The sequence below is a fragment of the Primulina eburnea genome, chromosome 2 (genome assembly GCF_022965805.1).
Source record: "Primulina eburnea isolate SZY01 chromosome 2, ASM2296580v1, whole genome shotgun sequence".
Lineage (NCBI taxonomy): Eukaryota > Viridiplantae > Streptophyta > Magnoliopsida > Lamiales > Gesneriaceae > Primulina > Primulina eburnea.
In genome coordinates this window covers 7,528,623-7,546,271 of record NC_133102.1, presented here as the reverse complement: position 1 = coordinate 7,546,271, position 17,649 = coordinate 7,528,623, and the positions used below count along the sequence as shown (strand labels likewise).

At 36.0% G+C, this 17,649-nt stretch overlaps 2 protein-coding genes across 2 annotated transcripts; both read left to right on the top strand.

Annotated features, from left to right (window-relative positions):
• The first annotated feature begins 1,101 nt into the window (after nucleotides 1-1,101).
• LOC140822881 (probable linoleate 9S-lipoxygenase 5) lies at nucleotides 1,102-6,761 on the top strand. Its single transcript, XM_073183828.1, is given in 10 exon segments — nucleotides 1,102-1,416; nucleotides 3,259-3,557; nucleotides 3,753-3,993; nucleotides 4,121-4,456; nucleotides 4,537-4,622; nucleotides 4,770-4,877; nucleotides 4,975-5,058; nucleotides 5,060-5,280; nucleotides 5,381-5,644; nucleotides 5,871-6,761. Coding segments are annotated over 10 exon segments (2,592 nt in total). The 5' UTR covers nucleotides 1,102-1,220; the 3' UTR covers nucleotides 6,628-6,761.
• A 1,333-nt stretch (nucleotides 6,762-8,094) lies between these two features.
• LOC140824556 (protein VACUOLELESS GAMETOPHYTES-like) lies at nucleotides 8,095-9,189 on the top strand. The gene has a single exon (XM_073186133.1). It carries the CDS (start codon nucleotides 8,187-8,189, stop codon nucleotides 9,105-9,107), a length of 921 nt encoding a protein of 306 aa, XP_073042234.1. The 5' UTR covers nucleotides 8,095-8,186; the 3' UTR covers nucleotides 9,108-9,189.
• The last annotated feature ends 8,460 nt before the right edge of the window (nucleotides 9,190-17,649 follow it).

Sequence of the window (17,649 nt, the reverse complement as noted above, 5' to 3'; positions counted from 1 at the left end):
TGATAATTCTGTAATTCAATTTTTTTTAAAATCATAAATAAATACGAACATTGTATATGTTTTGATTTAAAAAGATAATATTATTGAAGGGCACTTAAGAAAAAGTTATTAATATTTTGACATGAAAGTTTTGTCGCAGAAATAAGTATTGCTTTTTTTTTTTAAAAAATCGTGATAAAAACTTTAATTTATGATTTTTTTATTTAAATTATTTTGATCAATTTTTTATAACAGTGATTTTCGGTGAAATAATTATTTAACTAAGTCATATTCATACATGAAATGGATTCCAAACAAAATAAAATAAAACATTCATTTTTCCCATGTAGTAAGAACTATACTATATATAATATTTGAGATATAATAGAGACATAATAGTTTACTCTCCTTATTTCTATTTTTCCCAATGAAAAATTCTAAACGAATATTAAAAACAAAAAAAAAACAAAAAATAAATTCTATTTTAATTTTTTAATATCAAAATTTTGTAACAAGAGTAGCTACGTATAAAAGAAATCTAATGGAATGCAAACAACGTGTATTACATGAATGAGCTAATATATATAATTGAAAAAATATCTTGTTACAAGGCAACAACTTGTGTGAGACGGTCTTACGGATCGTATTTTGTGATACAGATCTCTTATTTGGGTCATCCATGAAAAAATATTACTTTTTATTGTGAATATCGGTATAGCTGACACGTCTCACAGATAAATATTCGTGAGACCGTCTCACAAGAGACCTACTCCTTATTACAATTAAATCTTGAACTCGATATTGATCGAAACCCGAAAGTCATCCCACGTGATCAACGAATAAACCATCGGTCCGCCAAGTGATATTCTTTTTTAAGTACAAATGAGAAGGAAAGATTGGAACCCTAATCTAGAAACCGAACAGTAAGAAACCCGGTCCCCTCCCCCGAGTAATGTTCAAGGCGAAAATAATTGACAAAACAAATACAGAACAGTGAAAATTTCTGGTACGCCAAATTTGAACAAGACCCAGTAAAATGCTGACACCTTCCATTTCCAAGCTCCCTACGCTTTTTTGGCGAGTGGATTAATGCATATAAATATAAGCACCCCGAGCTACTCCAATATCACATTCTTTTGCAAATTCTTGAATCATATATCTCTCAAGTTTATCGATAATATTCTCAAATTATTAGGTTTTGATATTTATTTTTTAAAAAATTATCCACTGATATATAAAAAATGGGTATTTTAAATTTGTTGATCGTGGAAAATGAACTAGAGAAACAACAGAAGAAGAAGAAGATACAAGGGAAAGTAGTGTTGATGAAAAAGAATGTGTTGGATTTCGTAGATTTCAGTGGTTCGATTGTTGATAGAGTTGATGAATTGCTTGGGAAAAAAGTATCTCTGCAGCTCATTAGTTCTACTCACTCAGGTATATTTATTCATTCATTCATTCGTTGTTTTATTGTCTTTTAGTACTAATAATACTTTTGGTTCTTCTTCCATTTTTTGGTCGGGAAGGGTTGTTAATTATATTTTACTCGATCTTGAACTCGAGATTTCGTTTCAAACTTTATCTTCTTGGTTTTTTATAATATATTACCTTGAATATGTATGTTAAAACCAAATTTAATTTCACAAAAACTCCATGTGAGATGACATAATGAGTCAATTTTGTGAAACATGTACTCTATATTAGTTACTCACGAAAAAATATTACTTTTTATATCAAATGTATTAATTTTATGGTAAATATAGACATGATTGATCCGTCTCACGAATAAAGATATGTGAGACCGTCTTATGAAAGACCTACTCATTTGATTTTGGTGCCAATAATATTGATATCCAAGCCAAAGGAGTAAATATATAATGTTACCTTAGATTTTTTAGATAATTGATTTTATATTTATTATTCTAAGTTAAATTCAAAATTTATAATAGATTCGAGACACATATAAGATGATATTACTTCAAATATATCATTCAACTCCTTTTCCTAATTAAATTCATTCGTTTCAAATCAAATTTTTTCCATCTAAATGCGACCCAGTTTTACCTTACTTGCACACATATTATACTTATCTTTGTAATTTATTTATTTATTTTTATTTTGGTGACATTAATTATAAATTTCCATCCTCCTTTGAAGTCTTTTTAATTTCCTACCAAACCCATAATAAATGACTTAAGAATAAGTCTTTCACAAGACGGTTGTGAGACGGGTCAATCATGTTTATATTTACAATAAAAATTAATATATTTGACATAAAAAATAATATTTTTTTCATGAGTGACTTATATAAAATATCTGTTTTAAAAAATTGATCCGTGAGACCGTCTCACTGGAGTTTTTACGATGACTTAAATGCTCATTGGCCGATTATAGCAAGTAAATAGTAAAATAACATCGAGTCTCGTACTAAAAGGAAGAATGACATATCTATTGTTTCATAACGAGATTGACGTACAAAGTTATAACAACTCTACTCATTAACCATTTTATATATTATTGTCTCGTCGAAATTTCGCGTGCTTGTATAATTTTTTTAAATTATTTATTTATTATTCAAATTTTTATCATTATTTTAATTTATATTCGGAAATCGATGATAATACTATAGTTATGAAATTTTAATGTGATAAAAATTATTTTATGATTTAGCGTATATCGTATATGTACGCGGTATATAATACGTCGGAAATTATAATACGTAGAAAAATTAAAAATATTGAGAAAGTTTCGGGGCTTTCACTATCAATGACGTTGGTGAAATGGAAAAAACTGGCATTTCCAGTAATATTATTAATTCACATACGTACTCTGCAATATTTTTACTACTTTTAATAAAATTATATGTTTTTTTTCTCTCTATTATATAATTTTTATCCTTGACCATTTCAGATAGGACCCGACCAAAGTTATAGAATTTTTTAAGAAATAAAACACTTGCTCCAAAAATCCACCTGAGTATTCAATAAAAGCCAATTTTTGAGTACTTTTTTTATATGTGAAACTAAAATTTAGAGAGTATATTAAATTCAGAACTTTAGATAGATTTTTTTTGGGTAAAAAATTCATGATTAAATAGAATAAAAATTTATCTAGGATGATTTTTTGGTTAATTTCATGATTATGGTTTTTCTATAAATATAAAAAAATTAGATTATTAGCGATATGGTTATTTTGTGGTCATTCCATAATAGCATGGACGATTATTCTTCATCTCTCATCTGTTATATATGAACTCATAAAACACTTGCCATATTGCAGATCATAATCATGAATTGAAAGGGAAGTTGGGTGCCGCGGCGCACTTGGAAAATTGGATCACGAATATCACGTCTCCGACGCCACAGGATTCGACATTCGACGTCAAGTTCGACTGGGACGGAGAAGAGTTTGGCAGGCCAGGGGCATTTATCATCAACAATTTTCATCACACTGAGTTTTACCTAAAGACACTTACTCTAGACCATGTCCCTGGACATGGAACTATCCACTTTGTTTGCAACTCTTGGGTTTACCCAGCTCACAAATACAAAACACCCCGTGTTTTCTTCTCCAATCAGGTATATATCCCATGATTACTTTTTTTGGGATCACATGCATGCAATATTGCATCAGTTTTGCATCATTTGTTAGTCGAAAATCGCAGTTTTTTTTAATGATCGAATTTCTCGAATTATATATATATATATACATACTTTTGTGTGTTGCTTGTATTTGGTAAATGCATGTTAATTAGTTTACATATTCTTGTTCAGAGCTATCTTCCTGGGGAAACACCAGCATCACTAGAACATTACAGGAAACAAGAGCTATTGACCTTGAGGGGAGATGGAAGTGGTGAACTCCAGGAATGGGACAGGGTATATGATTATGCCTACTACAATGACTTGGGTGATGCAGACAGGGGTCAAGATTACGCTAGACCGGTTCTCGGGGGATCCTCCGAATATCCGTACCCTCGGAGGGGAAGAACAGGCAGGCCTCCTGCAAACACAGGTTAATTACCCATCATTTAATTGATATTATAAAAATTTTACTTGACCTGTGACATAGTTTCTGATACAGCGACAATCACAATATTTCTTGAAGTTGGCATTAATTTAAGATCTTTTCTTGATGGCAGATCCTAGTTCCGAGAGCAGGATCCCATTGCTAGCTAGCTTGAGCATATACGTTCCGAGGGACGAGCGGTTCGGTCACTTGAAGATGTCTGATTTTCTTGCTCATGGGCTGAAATCCATTTCACAGGTGCTTCTACCCGAGTTGACAAATATACCCGACAGCGTGCATAACGAGTTCGATAGCTTCGAGGATGTTCTTGACCTGTACGAAGGTGGAATCAAGCTGCCAAAGGACCCTCTGCTAAATGATACTAACAACCACTTGGAGTTTCTCAAGGAGTTTCTGCCCACCGACGGCGAGGGACTCTTCAAATTTCCAATGCCGCAGGTGATCAAAGGTACGGTATTCAAATATTTACTCAGAAAATTGGTCACTAAGTTGTCATGTTTTTAATTTTCGTCACCTAACTTGTCACAGAGGATAAATGGGCATGGAGAACGGATGAAGAATTTGCAAGAGAAATGCTGGCAGGAGTCAATCCTGTCATAATCACTCGTCTCACGGTAATTTGTTACCTTAAACTAATCACTCCATTTCAATAAATTTTCGTATATATCAGTGTGTAATAATATTTTCTCCGTATGAAATTGATTAAAAAAAAATTAATCTTTGCTCTCTATATTTCAACGAAATTTTTTTTATGTTTGCAGGAGTTTCCTCCCACGAGCAAGCTGGACCCAAAAGTCTACGGGGATCAAACGAGTAAAATAACACCAGATCATATTCGTGATCAATTAGATGGGCTCAGTATCGATCAGGTAATATTCAAATAGATGGAAATTGAGTCTAGTGAATCTATTTGTTTGTATTCATGGAAAAAAAAGTATGATGAATTTTGTGTAATATCACAAACAGGCAGTCCAGGCAAACAGATTGTACATCCTGAATCACCACGACTCTCTCATGCCGTATATAAGGCGGATCAACATGACCACGACTGAAAACGTATGCCACGAGAACTCTACTTTTCTTACAAAGCGACGGGCGTTTGAGGCCGTTGGCGATTGAGCTGAGCTTACCACATCCTGATGGTGACCAGTTTGGTGCCATTAGCAAAGTATGCACTCCAGCTAAAGATGGTGTCCAAAGTTCCATTTGGCAATTGGCCAGAGCCTATGTCACAGTTAATGACTCCGGAGTCCATGAGCTCATCAGCCACTGGTAATATACAATCTTTGATGAAAAATTAACAAATGAAAAATATATTTTTTTAATATTTTTTGATGTGAAGTAATTTGTTCTCCTATATATTTATATACAGGTTACATACACATGCTGTGATCGAGCCATTTGTTATTGCTGCAAATAGGCAGCTAAGTGTGCTTCATCCCATCTACAAGCTTCTGCATCCTCACTTCCGTGACACCATGAACATCAACGCTTTCGCGAGACAAATCTTGATCAATGCCGGTGGAATCGTTGAAACCACTGTTTTCCCAGCCAAGTATGCTATGGAGATGTCTTCTGTGCTTTACAAGGATTGGGTTTTCCCCGATCAAGCCCTTCCAGTTGACCTAGTGAACAGGTGAGTGTAAAGTAATCGACAGCTTATTATTTTATTATACTACTCTAATCGAGCGTGAACATATATAGTTTTTAATACATTTTTGAGCCGTTTGAGAATTAAATTCGAGCTCAAAATAAATCTCTAAGCTTGACAAAATTTACGCTTAAAATCGTTTCATTTCGAGCTAGCTTCAAGACAGGTTTTCGATTCTTTACATGACATGAACACTTGCATTTACCTGCAGAGGAATGGCAGTGGAAGACACAGATTCACCACTCGGCATTCGTTTATTACTCGAAGACTATCCATATGCCGTGGATGGACTCAAAATCTGGTCAGCCATAGAATCATGGGTTGAGGAATACTGCAACTTGTACTACGAATCAGACGACGCTATTCGGAAAGACACCGAGTTACAATCATGGTGGAAGGAGGTGAGGGAAGAGGGACACGGCGACAAGAAAAGCGAGCCCTGGTGGCCTAAAATGGAGACTCGAAAGGAGCTTGTAGACTCATGCACCACCATCATATGGTTGGCATCCGCCCTTCACGCGGCCACAAATTTCGGTCAGTACCCGTATTCCGGTTACCTCCCTAACCGGCCTACCATAAGTCGACGTTTCATGCCCGAGCCGGGAAGCCCCGAATACGATGAACTGTGCTCCAACCCTGACAAGGTATTCTTGAGAACGGTCACGGCTCGGCTTGAGACATTGCTCGGTATCGCGATCATCGAAATTTTGTCGAGGCATTCCTCGGATGAGATCTATCTTGGACAGAGAGACAACCCCGAATGGACGGAAGATGCACGAGCTCTCGAAGCTTTCGCGAAATTCGGCAACAAGTTAACTCAAATAGAGAAGCAAATCATAGAAATGAATGAAGATGAGAGATGGAAGAATAGGGTTGGACCTGTGAACATGCCATACACTTTACTCTACCCTACAAGTAGTGAAACCGGAATTACTGGCAAAGGGATTCCCAATAGTGTGGCGATTTGAAAGTTAGTCTACTTTCAAATTTATTTGTAAGATTGTTGATAACTGCATTATTGTATTTATTTTTTTGTAACTTCATCACTTGTATCTATATCATTTAAACAATAAAATGAATGTAATAATATTCAATTTGATAATGTTATGATATGTTATTTAATATCGAAGGGTCGGGCATGATAGTAACTATCTAGGAAGAACACCAATTTTTTCTTTTAACTTTACCTTATATGATAATATTAATATTACACTTTTTTTGTTTCTTGTTTTTTTTTTTAAGTTCAACACACACTTTTATTTTATTTTTTTATTTAAAAAATTCAAATATCAATTTAATCCTTCCATAATTTGTCAAATTTCACTTTAGTCCATCGATAACAATAAAAAAGATTGTATCCACACGTATCGCATATACAGAATAACTAATATATGTGTGTGTGTGGATCAATGGATGCTCTCACAAAAGTTCTTACATATCTATATGTTGCCATTAGTTGTGTTACGAGTTGGACCTATAAGTAATTTTAATAGAATAATATGTATATTTGAATAAATTTTTCATTGATAATTTCTAAATATTGTGAAATTTCTTAATTTACTAAGGTCAAACGTTATGTAGCTCCACTTATTATTTCTCAGCTTTGTGAAATTTCTCAATGGTAATTTGATTAAGAAAAACTGCAACATTAGTCTCATATATTTATTTTTCGATTTTAGTCTTTTATATTAATAAATTTTCTCTTGATCCCCTGTCTTGGTTTTTTTTACCATCATGATCATTTTTCTTATGTGGAACTGATGTGACATCTATTATGATGCCTACCTATTTTGACATGACACTGATGTGTATAATATAATATTAATACTCCGATAAAAAATTACTGAAAATCCCAAAAATAAAAACCCAAAAATAAAAATACATGACTAAGAATCTGTCAAAGGGTTTGTTATTGGATAAGAAACCGGCCCATGTTTGCTTGCTTCATTTGTGCAAAACATATATGTTGGTCTCACTGATATAATTTGAGATAATAACTATAAAAATAAAAAATAAATTGGACATCAAGATTTACGTACGTAGAAAACTCTTAAAAATTATTAGGATAAACATTGCGAGATAGATGAAAAAATTTTTACTGTAATATTTTATGATATACAGCTCACTCACTGTATATGTGTTTATAAAGATAACACACACTCTTTTGGTACAGAAGAACATATAACTTAAAAATATTATAGAATTAAGCACTCAAATACTAATATATGAGAGAAAACTCGAAAAAAAGATGAATAATTGTGTCTCTATTTATAAGATGTTAAACAGCGTGCATTAATGGAATTGCGTGTGAAATTTCCCCGATCAACCGTCTGCTTCCAACTTTAAAATTTGACAGCATACACATTTTAGTGCATTTCATGGAAAACACGTTTTTTGCCTTACAAAATTTTTTTAAAAAAAATTAAAAAATACAAAGTGGTATAGTTGGATGTCATTCAGAAACATAATTGCTCGCGAGCTGAACATTCGTGTATAAAGTCAACCCTTTCTCTACCTCTTACTGGAAATGGGGAGAGTGACCCACCAAACCACGGCGGCGCCACCACCTTCTTTACCGATCAAACACTTCAGCCACCCCCATGACCTCCATCCACTCCCATCCAACTACCCACAAAATCTCGCCGGCCTTTGTTCAGCCTGCAAACTTCCATCCAGCGGGATGATGTACACATGCCCACCCTGCAACTTCATCCTCCACCAATCATGTGCTCAGCTCCCGAAGCTCATCACCCACCCCGCCCACGGCGGCTGCAACCTCTCCCTCATCACAAAGTCCTCCTATCCCGGAGGTTTATTCAGCTGCGACGCCTGTAGCCGCTTTGGAGACGGCTGGAGCTACCACTGCAGCCACTGCAGTTATGATCTCCATGTCCGCTGTTCTATCAAGCCACTCAAGATCAGACACCGAGCCCATCCCTGCGATCTCAATCTCACGTTTCAAACTCCTTACGCTAATTCCAAGGGATTCTCGTGCGATATTTGTCGCTTGATCGGGGAGAAGCAGTGGCTATACCGATGTGATTCATGCCAGTTTGATGTTCATATGGACTGTACGGCATCTCAGCTGCAGATTCTGCAGCACCACCACGCGCTACCAAGTTCAAATACTTCTCATTATCATAGTCAACTGATGCACAGCGCAAGTACCGGTGGGATCCCCAGTCACCATGGGTTTAACCAGTTCCAGGGCCCAGTAAATCCGGGTGGATTCAATGGACCTGTTCCGTCAAATCAACACTTGATGCAGAACAATCAGCAGCCGATTGGAGGTGGTTTTGGAAGCAATTTGTTGATGGCTGCGATGGGTGGAGTGGTGGAAGGGGTGATGCAGCAGGTGGCGGTGACTGCCGTTCAAGAAGTCATCGGTGCGGGTGATGTTGGAGGCGGCGATGCCGGAGCCTCGTCCGGTGATGTATCTTCATATTAATTTGGAATTCTTGTGTTGGTACTGTTTTCGTTATTCTTTATGTATGTTTTAAGGATTTTCGAGGCAAAATAATGATTTTTATTTTTAAAATTTTCAGTAAAAACTATGGTTTTGATCATAGAAAAAAAAAAAAAGAACTCTTTCGTTCATCAATATAAATGTTCATTTTTCAGCAAGTGTTCTATTATATACGTTCCAACTTTTCATGTACTCTCTTTTTTATTTAGGATTGGAAAAATGTTTTTTTTTCCCATTACCTTCTTTAATTTTGAGTTTCGGAAATTTTGGTTTTAGTGCCGTAGTTTTTAAATTTCGATTATTTTGATTTAATTATTAGTGTGACACTAAAAAATGTGAACATATTATAAAAAATACTGACATGATATTAAAAATTGTTGATTTATCATACATGAGATCATTAATTATATCAAAATAATAGACAATAGGTGTTATGACAACATTGGGCTGTGTGTGGTGACTCACGTACCTCTCTCATTTTTGCTTAGAGCATCCACAATTAGGGATGATAATGAGTCGGGGCAGGGACGGGTTTACCATTACCATCTCCATCCCGAATTTTATCCCCACCCCATCCCCGTCCTGATCCCCGTTTTTTCGGGTTCGGGGAATCCCCAAATCTGAAACTTCGGGGATCAACTTCCCATCCCCGTCCCCATCCCCGTTTCAAAAATATTAATATGTCAAGACGATGATGAATTCAGATATTTTCTCAAACCAAAAATTATTATTATATATTATTAGTAGAGATAATATTAATATTATCTCTACTAATAATGGCAAAAATTGAGAAAATTTTGGGAAAAATAAAATAAAAATTCTTCAACATTTCTGAAATTTCAATAATCAAACCTTTCCTTACCCAAAAAATATCTTTTGTTGGGAGATGTATTAAGATCTTGAGCCAACTTCCCCCAACAAAATCTAAACCGAGCTGAGGTGTTCAAGAAACCAACCCAAAAATTCATTTCCAATATGGAGCTCTATGCTTCGATTTCACCTGTTTCAGGATCGATTCGGATAACGGAAACCGAAGAAAATTTGTTCAAATTTTTTATTAGTTTATATATATTCTGGTTGATTGTTCGGAAAGTCGCCGTACGTATAGCTTTTTCGGCACAAAACTACCAAGTTTCTCATTTCATAAAATCAAAATCTGGTGTAAATCGACTTATTATTTGAAAAATTTTGTATTAAAGAATTTGAGCTCAGTAAGAGACAAATTCACGGTGAAGATTTCAGCCACGCGTGGCTATCGGAGCTACCACACGGGCCGACACACCGGTGCGTGAAGCTCACGCACTGCCTCGATTTGTCGTTCTCGACGGCCTTCATCAATTTTCAATTTGTTTTCAATAATATATATATATATATATATATATATATATATATATATATATATATATATATTGCATCATATATTCTGCATTTCGCATTTTATCGACAATATAATTCCGCATATTTGAATTTCTAGAATTATTGGCTCATGACTGTTACCGATCGACTATTGATTGAATGAATAAATAACTGAATGAATGACCGAAGCCCTGGACAACAATATATGTACTAGATTGCTATTCCACTAGACAACATAGTTTGTTCCTTTTATGTGAGTCCAACGAACAACATATTTAATCTAGGTACGTGGTTTATCTGAATAACATGAATTCGGTTTAGAAACGTGAGTTCACCTTGGTTTGTAAATGATCGATTGTATGGATACAACTTAAATTGAGGGGAAAAGTTCTATGCTAGATATTGGTGGGAACCACCTCTTTAGCCCACGATATGACTTAAGAGTCCTGAATAATCACGCAGTTCACTTGTCGTGACGTTTTGTTGCGTTACATGACTACTGATACATATAATTTCATATTGAATTATTGCACTAATAAATCAGTATTTGACTTTTATAAATATATAAGCAGTTTATTATCTAATTAAGTCTTTAATGATTTAAATTCTAATTTTTTCTATTTATTGTAATTTCCAAATATATGAATACGGGACTCCGAATAGAAAGAGAATCATGGAATGTGGAATGTAGGCCTAACAAGATTGTAATCGTATATTTTCCTATGAGTCAACATCATACAAATTATATTAGAATCTTGGTTATTGTAAAACTCAAATATTATATACGTTTCTGTTACTATAATTATAAAACAATAACGATATTTCAAGTCCGCGTCGTAAACGTATTTCTTGAGGAGTAGGTCTCTTGTGAGAGGGTTAACTCTACCGATATTCACAATAAAAAATAATACTCTTAGCATAAAAAATAATATTTTTTCATTGATGTCCTAAATAAGATATCCGTCTAAAAAATACAACTCATGAAACCGTCTCACATAAGTTTTTGTCATTCTTGAGTAAATGCTGGGAACTTGAATACTAAACTTTACATTGCTTTAATAAATAAACTAATTTTTTAATTTATTCTTCCAAATATAAATTAAATATTTTAAATATTTCATTGCCTCTTTGTTCTCATTTATACTACCAACATAAATTTTATTGACAGGACACACACATAAAAGGAATTATTATAAATGTAAAGATTATTATCATTATTATAAATGTAAAGATTATTATTATTATATTATATAATTGTTTGGAATGAACAACATATATGAATTTAGTTCTAACGTGACTCGAATACTCGATGTATTTATACAAATTGTTTTTTGTAAATTTGTTTTTTCACACACCAAATAAATTATGAATGCGACAATATGATTAATTGTTAATTTGTAGTATTAAATTACTCTTATTCCGATGAAGTATATCATAATCATCTACTCGTAAAATAAAAAGTCTTAAATAATATTTCAATATATAGTTGGATCATATTTTTCGACATTCTTTAGGAATTTATATAATTGCCTGCACGATCTTATAATAAGTCAACCCTTGCACTACCTTCTGGCGGAAATGGGGACAAACCACGGCGGTGCCACCACCTTCTTCACCGATCAAACCCTTGAGCCACCCCATGCACTCCATCCAGTCTCATCCAACTACCCACAAAATTATTAACACTCTTTATTTCTGTCAGAAGGACCAAAAGAAAGTTTCAGCAGTTGCATAATTTTCTTCTTGTCTCTCATCCTCTTCAAGTAATCAACGAACTTCTTAGTAATAAATGAGATCGACTCCTCAATGATATCAAATTCATTTGCTTCCTGAATTAGATTGTTGAAGGAGTCATCAATAGCTTACAATGCAATGACTTTCCCCTTATCTCTTCTTTGTAGATCTAAATTCATTTTAAATGTCCTGAGGGAGCTTATCAAACCTTCGAGATTCAATGTAAATATATCCTTTGACTCATCAATGGCACATATGTTTATGTTAAACAATTTCAGAAGGGATCTCAGTACCTTGCTGACAAGCCTTTTGTAACGTACCGTACTTTTTAACTACTTTAAATTTGCGGAAAAATAAAAATTTTCTTAAATAAGTAAAAATTATCAAACATATCGTTAATAAATATTTGCTAGTCTAAAATATTTTGAATAAAACAACTACAAGCAATTGCGACAAGTAAAGGTTTAAACATTGAAAACACCACTCCTGAAAATCATAGTGATTGAACATGCATAAATCATAGTGATTGAATATGAGTGTCGGCAGTACTTTCCGACAGCAGTTCGAGTGCAAAAGCTGTCAGAATTTGAAAGCTTGGTTCAAGAACCAAACATGAGTGTGGTGGAGTATTCATCTAAGTTTCACTCATTGGGAACTTACTCCCCAACCATCATGGGAGACGAGGCCTTGAAGATGCATCGCTTCAAGAAGGGATTGAACAGCCGTATTCAATCTGTCCTTGCCATTATCGAGCCCAATAGTTTTGATGAATTGATGGGAGCCGCCATCAGGGCTGAGAATGACATCAAGAGGCGTGAAGACGAGAACAAACTCAAACGTCCTCAGCCAAGCCAGTACCAATCGGGCCAGCAATTCAAGAGGCCTATGTTTTCAAGTAACCAATTCACCAGTGATCCAGCTAAAGGAACCACTTCTTCTCCAATAAGCAAAGAGGGAGTCAAGTGCCAAAATTGTCGATTCAATCATACTGGTGAATGCCGTAAGAATTCTGGATCTTGTTTCCGTTGTGGAAAGATGGGCCACCGCATTGCTCAATGTCCTTTTCCAGATCCAAGAGATGGTCCAGCGGGCGGAACAACTCCAAACAAGCCTAGGGAGAACAAACCAAATGCTCGAGTCTATGCTATCACTCAACAAGAGGCTGACATCTCGAATGATGTCGTAGCCGGTACCATTCTAATCGATAATATACCTGCTTATGTGTTATTTGATTGTGGTGCTACGCATTCATTCATGTCTAAGAGATTTGTCAAGAAGTTAGGAGCTAAGCCTGATAACTTAGAAGAACCATATAGAGTAGCCACTCCTGCAAATCGAATTTTAGAAACTCGCACTCTATATCGGGATATTAGTGTTCTCATAGAAGATCAGAATTTCAAGGCAAACCTGATTCAACTAAACATGGTGGAATTCAACGTAATTCTTGGAATGGATTGGTTAGCCAAGAATCATGCCTTAGTAGACTGTCATGGAAAGACGGTAACCATCCAAACTCCACACCAAGAGAAACTTTTATTCCATGGCAAGACCAAAGAACGAAAGACTCTTCTTTCTGCTTCTCAAACTTGGACAGCCATGAAAAGTGGAGAAGAAGTTTACCTAGCTATGTTAAGCGAGGTAAAGAAAGAAACCACACTTACGCTTGAAGAGATTCTAGTAGTACAAGAATTTCCGGATGTCTTTCCTGAAGAACTCCCTGGCGAACTTCCCGATCGCGAAGTGGAATTTGAGATTAACTTAATGCCCAATGCTACACCAATCTCAAAAGCACCATACCGTATGGCTCCAGCAGAGTTGAAAGAACTCAAAGAGCAACTTCAAGAGTTGTTGAACAAGAAGCAAATCCGACCAAGCGCATCTCCGTGGGGAGCTCCTGTCCTATTTGTAAAGAAGAAGGACGGAAGTATGAGGATGCGTATCGATTACAGAGAGCTGAACAAGATCAAAATTAAAAACATGTATCCGCTTCCAAGAATTGATGACTTGTTTGACCAACTCAAAGGAGCTTCAGTCTTTTCCAAGCTCGACTTAAGGTCAGGCTACCACCAATTGAAGGTCAAATCAGATGATATTCCAAAGACAGCCTTCAGAACAAGGTACGGACAATATGAGTTCACAGTGATGCCGTTCGGATTAACAAACGCTCCGGCAGTATTCATGGATATGATGAACAGAGTATTTAAACCATTTCTTGAAAAGTTTTTTGTAGTATTCATCGACGACATTCTAGTATATTCGTCAAGTGAAGAAGACCACAAAGAACATCTTCGTCTCACCATCCAGAAGCTGAGAGAAAAGGAACTATACGCCAAGTTCAAGAAATGCGAATTCTGGCTAGAGAGCGTCGCATTCTTGGGACACATAATATCAGCAGCAGGAGTCTCTGTGGACCCAAAGAAAGTAGAGGCAATCTCAGATTGGCCCAGACCAACGAATGCGACCGAAATTCGAAGTTTCTTGGGACTAGCAAGCTATTACCGAAAATTTGTTGAAGGATTTTCCTCAATAGCCATACCTCTCACCAAGCTCACACAGAAGAACTCTAAGTTTCAATGGAGTGAAAAATGTGAGCAAAGCTTCGAGACTTTGAAGAAGAAGCTTACATCTGCGCCAGTGTTGGTATTGCCGACTGAAGGTAAAGACTTCACCATCTACAGTGATGCATCTAAAGGAGGTTTAGGATGTGTACTCATGCAAGAGGGAAGCGTGATTGCATACGCATCAAGGCAGTTGAAGCCGTATGAACAAAATTACCCAACGCATGACCTCGAACTAGCTGCAGTAGTATTCGCACTAAAGATTTGGAGACATTATCTTTATGGAGCCAAGTGTGAGATTTTCACCGATCACCAAAGTCTTAAATATTTGTTCACTCAAAGGAACTAAATATGAGACAAAGACGGTGGATTGAACTCATAAAGGATAACGACTTGACGATAAGCTACCATCCAGACAAAGTCAACAAGATAGCAGATGCTTTAAGTCGAAAGAATATGAGTAAGGTAATCCTGACATCACTTTCAGCACAACCTTGTCTTCGAGAGACAATCAAGATAAGCCAAGATAGAGATTCCGCTTTGGTAAAACTGAAAGAGCAAGCCAAAGAAGGAAAATCACCAGATTTCGAGACGGACAACAAAGAATCTTGTGGATGAAAGGACGGTTATGTGTACCAGACATCGATAACCTCCGACAAGAAGTAATGTCTGAAGCACATAAGTCAAAATTTTCAGTTCATCCTGGCAGTACCAAAATGTACAGAGACTTGAAGAAAAATTTCTGGTGGAGTGGAATGAAGAGGGACGTGGCAACATTCGTTTCTAAATGTCACGTGTGCCAACAAGTCAAAGCAGAGCACCAGAAACCTGGTGGACTTCTTCAACCCTTAGAAATCCCGGAATGGAAATGGGAACATATTTCCATGGATTTTGTAGTTGGGTTACCCAAGTCTAGACAAAGTCATGATGGAATATGGGTAATCGTAGATAGACTCACAAAATCTGCGCATTTCTTACCCGTACGTACGAACTATAATCTGTACAAGCTAGCAACCTTGTACATGAAAGAGATCGTGCGATTATATTGAGTACCAGCTAGCATACTATCAGACAGAGATCCTAGATTTACATCTCGATTTTGGAAGAGCTTTCAACAAGCTATGGGAACTAAGGTTACTCTTAGTACGGCTTATCACCCTCAAACCGACGGCCAAACTAAGAGGACCATTCAAACTCTAGAAGATATGCTGAGAGCATGTGCTCTAGACTTCAGTGGTAATTGGAGCGAACATCTGTCCTTAATCGAATTTGCGTACAATAATAGTTACCACAGTAGTACTGGAATGACACCATACGAAGCTCTGTATGGACGAAAGTTTCGATCACCACTGTATTGGGATGAAGTAGGGGAAAAAGCCATCGTTGGACCCGAACTGATCCAAGAAACAGTGGATAAAGTTGCGATGATCAAAGAGAGACTAAAAGCTGCACAAGATCGACAGAAAAGCTGGGCGGACATGAAAAGAAGGCCCGTGGATTTTGAAGTTGGAGAGAAGGCATATGTGAAAGTGTCACCCATGAAGGGTGTAATTCGATTCAATAAGGCTGAGAAACTGAATCCCAGATACGTCGGACCATTTGAAATTCTTGAGAAAGTGGGAACACTTGCTTATGGACTAGCACTTCCACCTGACATGTCAAGATTTCACAATGTATTCCACGTCTCGCAGCTGAGGAGATATATTTCTGATCCAAGTCACATTTTGGAAGCTGGACCACTTCTGGTTGAGAGCAATCTAAATGAAGAGCTGAAATTTGAAGAAATTCCGATTCGAATTGTCGATCACAAAGACCAAGTACTGAGGCGACGAACTATTCCATATGTCAGGGTACAATGGTCCAACCACGTCGAAAGAGAAGCTACTTGGGAGTTGGAAGAACAGATGCGAAATATTCGCGTGAAATATAAACTCAAGAAAACATTTTAACGTGCATCAAATAAACATAAATAATTAAAATAATGCAATTTCATGATTCATGCATCTCTAAAATCATTTTAAACTTAAATAATTAATTTAAAAAATTAAATAAATGCACGGTTTTTACGCATACTGATTTTGGGCTCTACACCTTTCATTAGACAAAGTATCACTGTGAGAACCCGAATTTCCAGCAAAAGCATTTCAGTAAGCAATGCAAAATTTCCAGCCGAAGATATTATTCAGAAGCTGGTATTTTTCCAGCAGACATGTATTTCCCAGCAGCAGCAGCAGAAGAGTGAGAAAGCAGCAGCAGCAGAAGAGCGAGGAAGCAGCAGACTTTTACGAATTCAGCTTAGACTTGTAACTGAAGCATTTAACACGAAATAAAGATTGTTAATGTCAGATTATGACCCTTAATTGGGAGGCTAACAGTCAGAAGTTCACCTATAAATATCACCCTCAAACATCTGAATTGGTTTACCAAAATATTGAGTTATCACTTGAAATTGAAACCTGTTTAATGATTTCTGATTTAAAGCAAAATACTCTTGATTTCTGATATCTGATTTTGAAGCACTGAAACTTAGTGAACTAATGGTAGGAATATATATTCTGAAAATTACTGATTACTGATTACTGGCCTCACCCCTTAGAGGAGAGAACATATAGGGGACTGATATCAGTTTAGCCATGAAATTCACGAACGTGCTCAGTGCTGATTTGATAAACTTCTGATTTCCGATTACTGAATACTGAATACTGATTTCTGACCACTGAATACTGATTTCTGTTATGAAAACAAGAATTTCTGTATATTTTCGTATTACTGTTCTATATGAAAATGATTTCGAAAACTGAGAGTTATTCCCGCCCCCGCTTACTGAGTGACAACCATATCACTCACCCACCAAAACATCTCAGATAAGAACGATG

Coding starts and splice junctions, on each gene's coding strand:
- LOC140824556 (XM_073186133.1), top strand. CDS start 8,187: ATGGGGAGAGTGACCCACCAAACCACGGCGGCGCCACCACCTTCTTTA.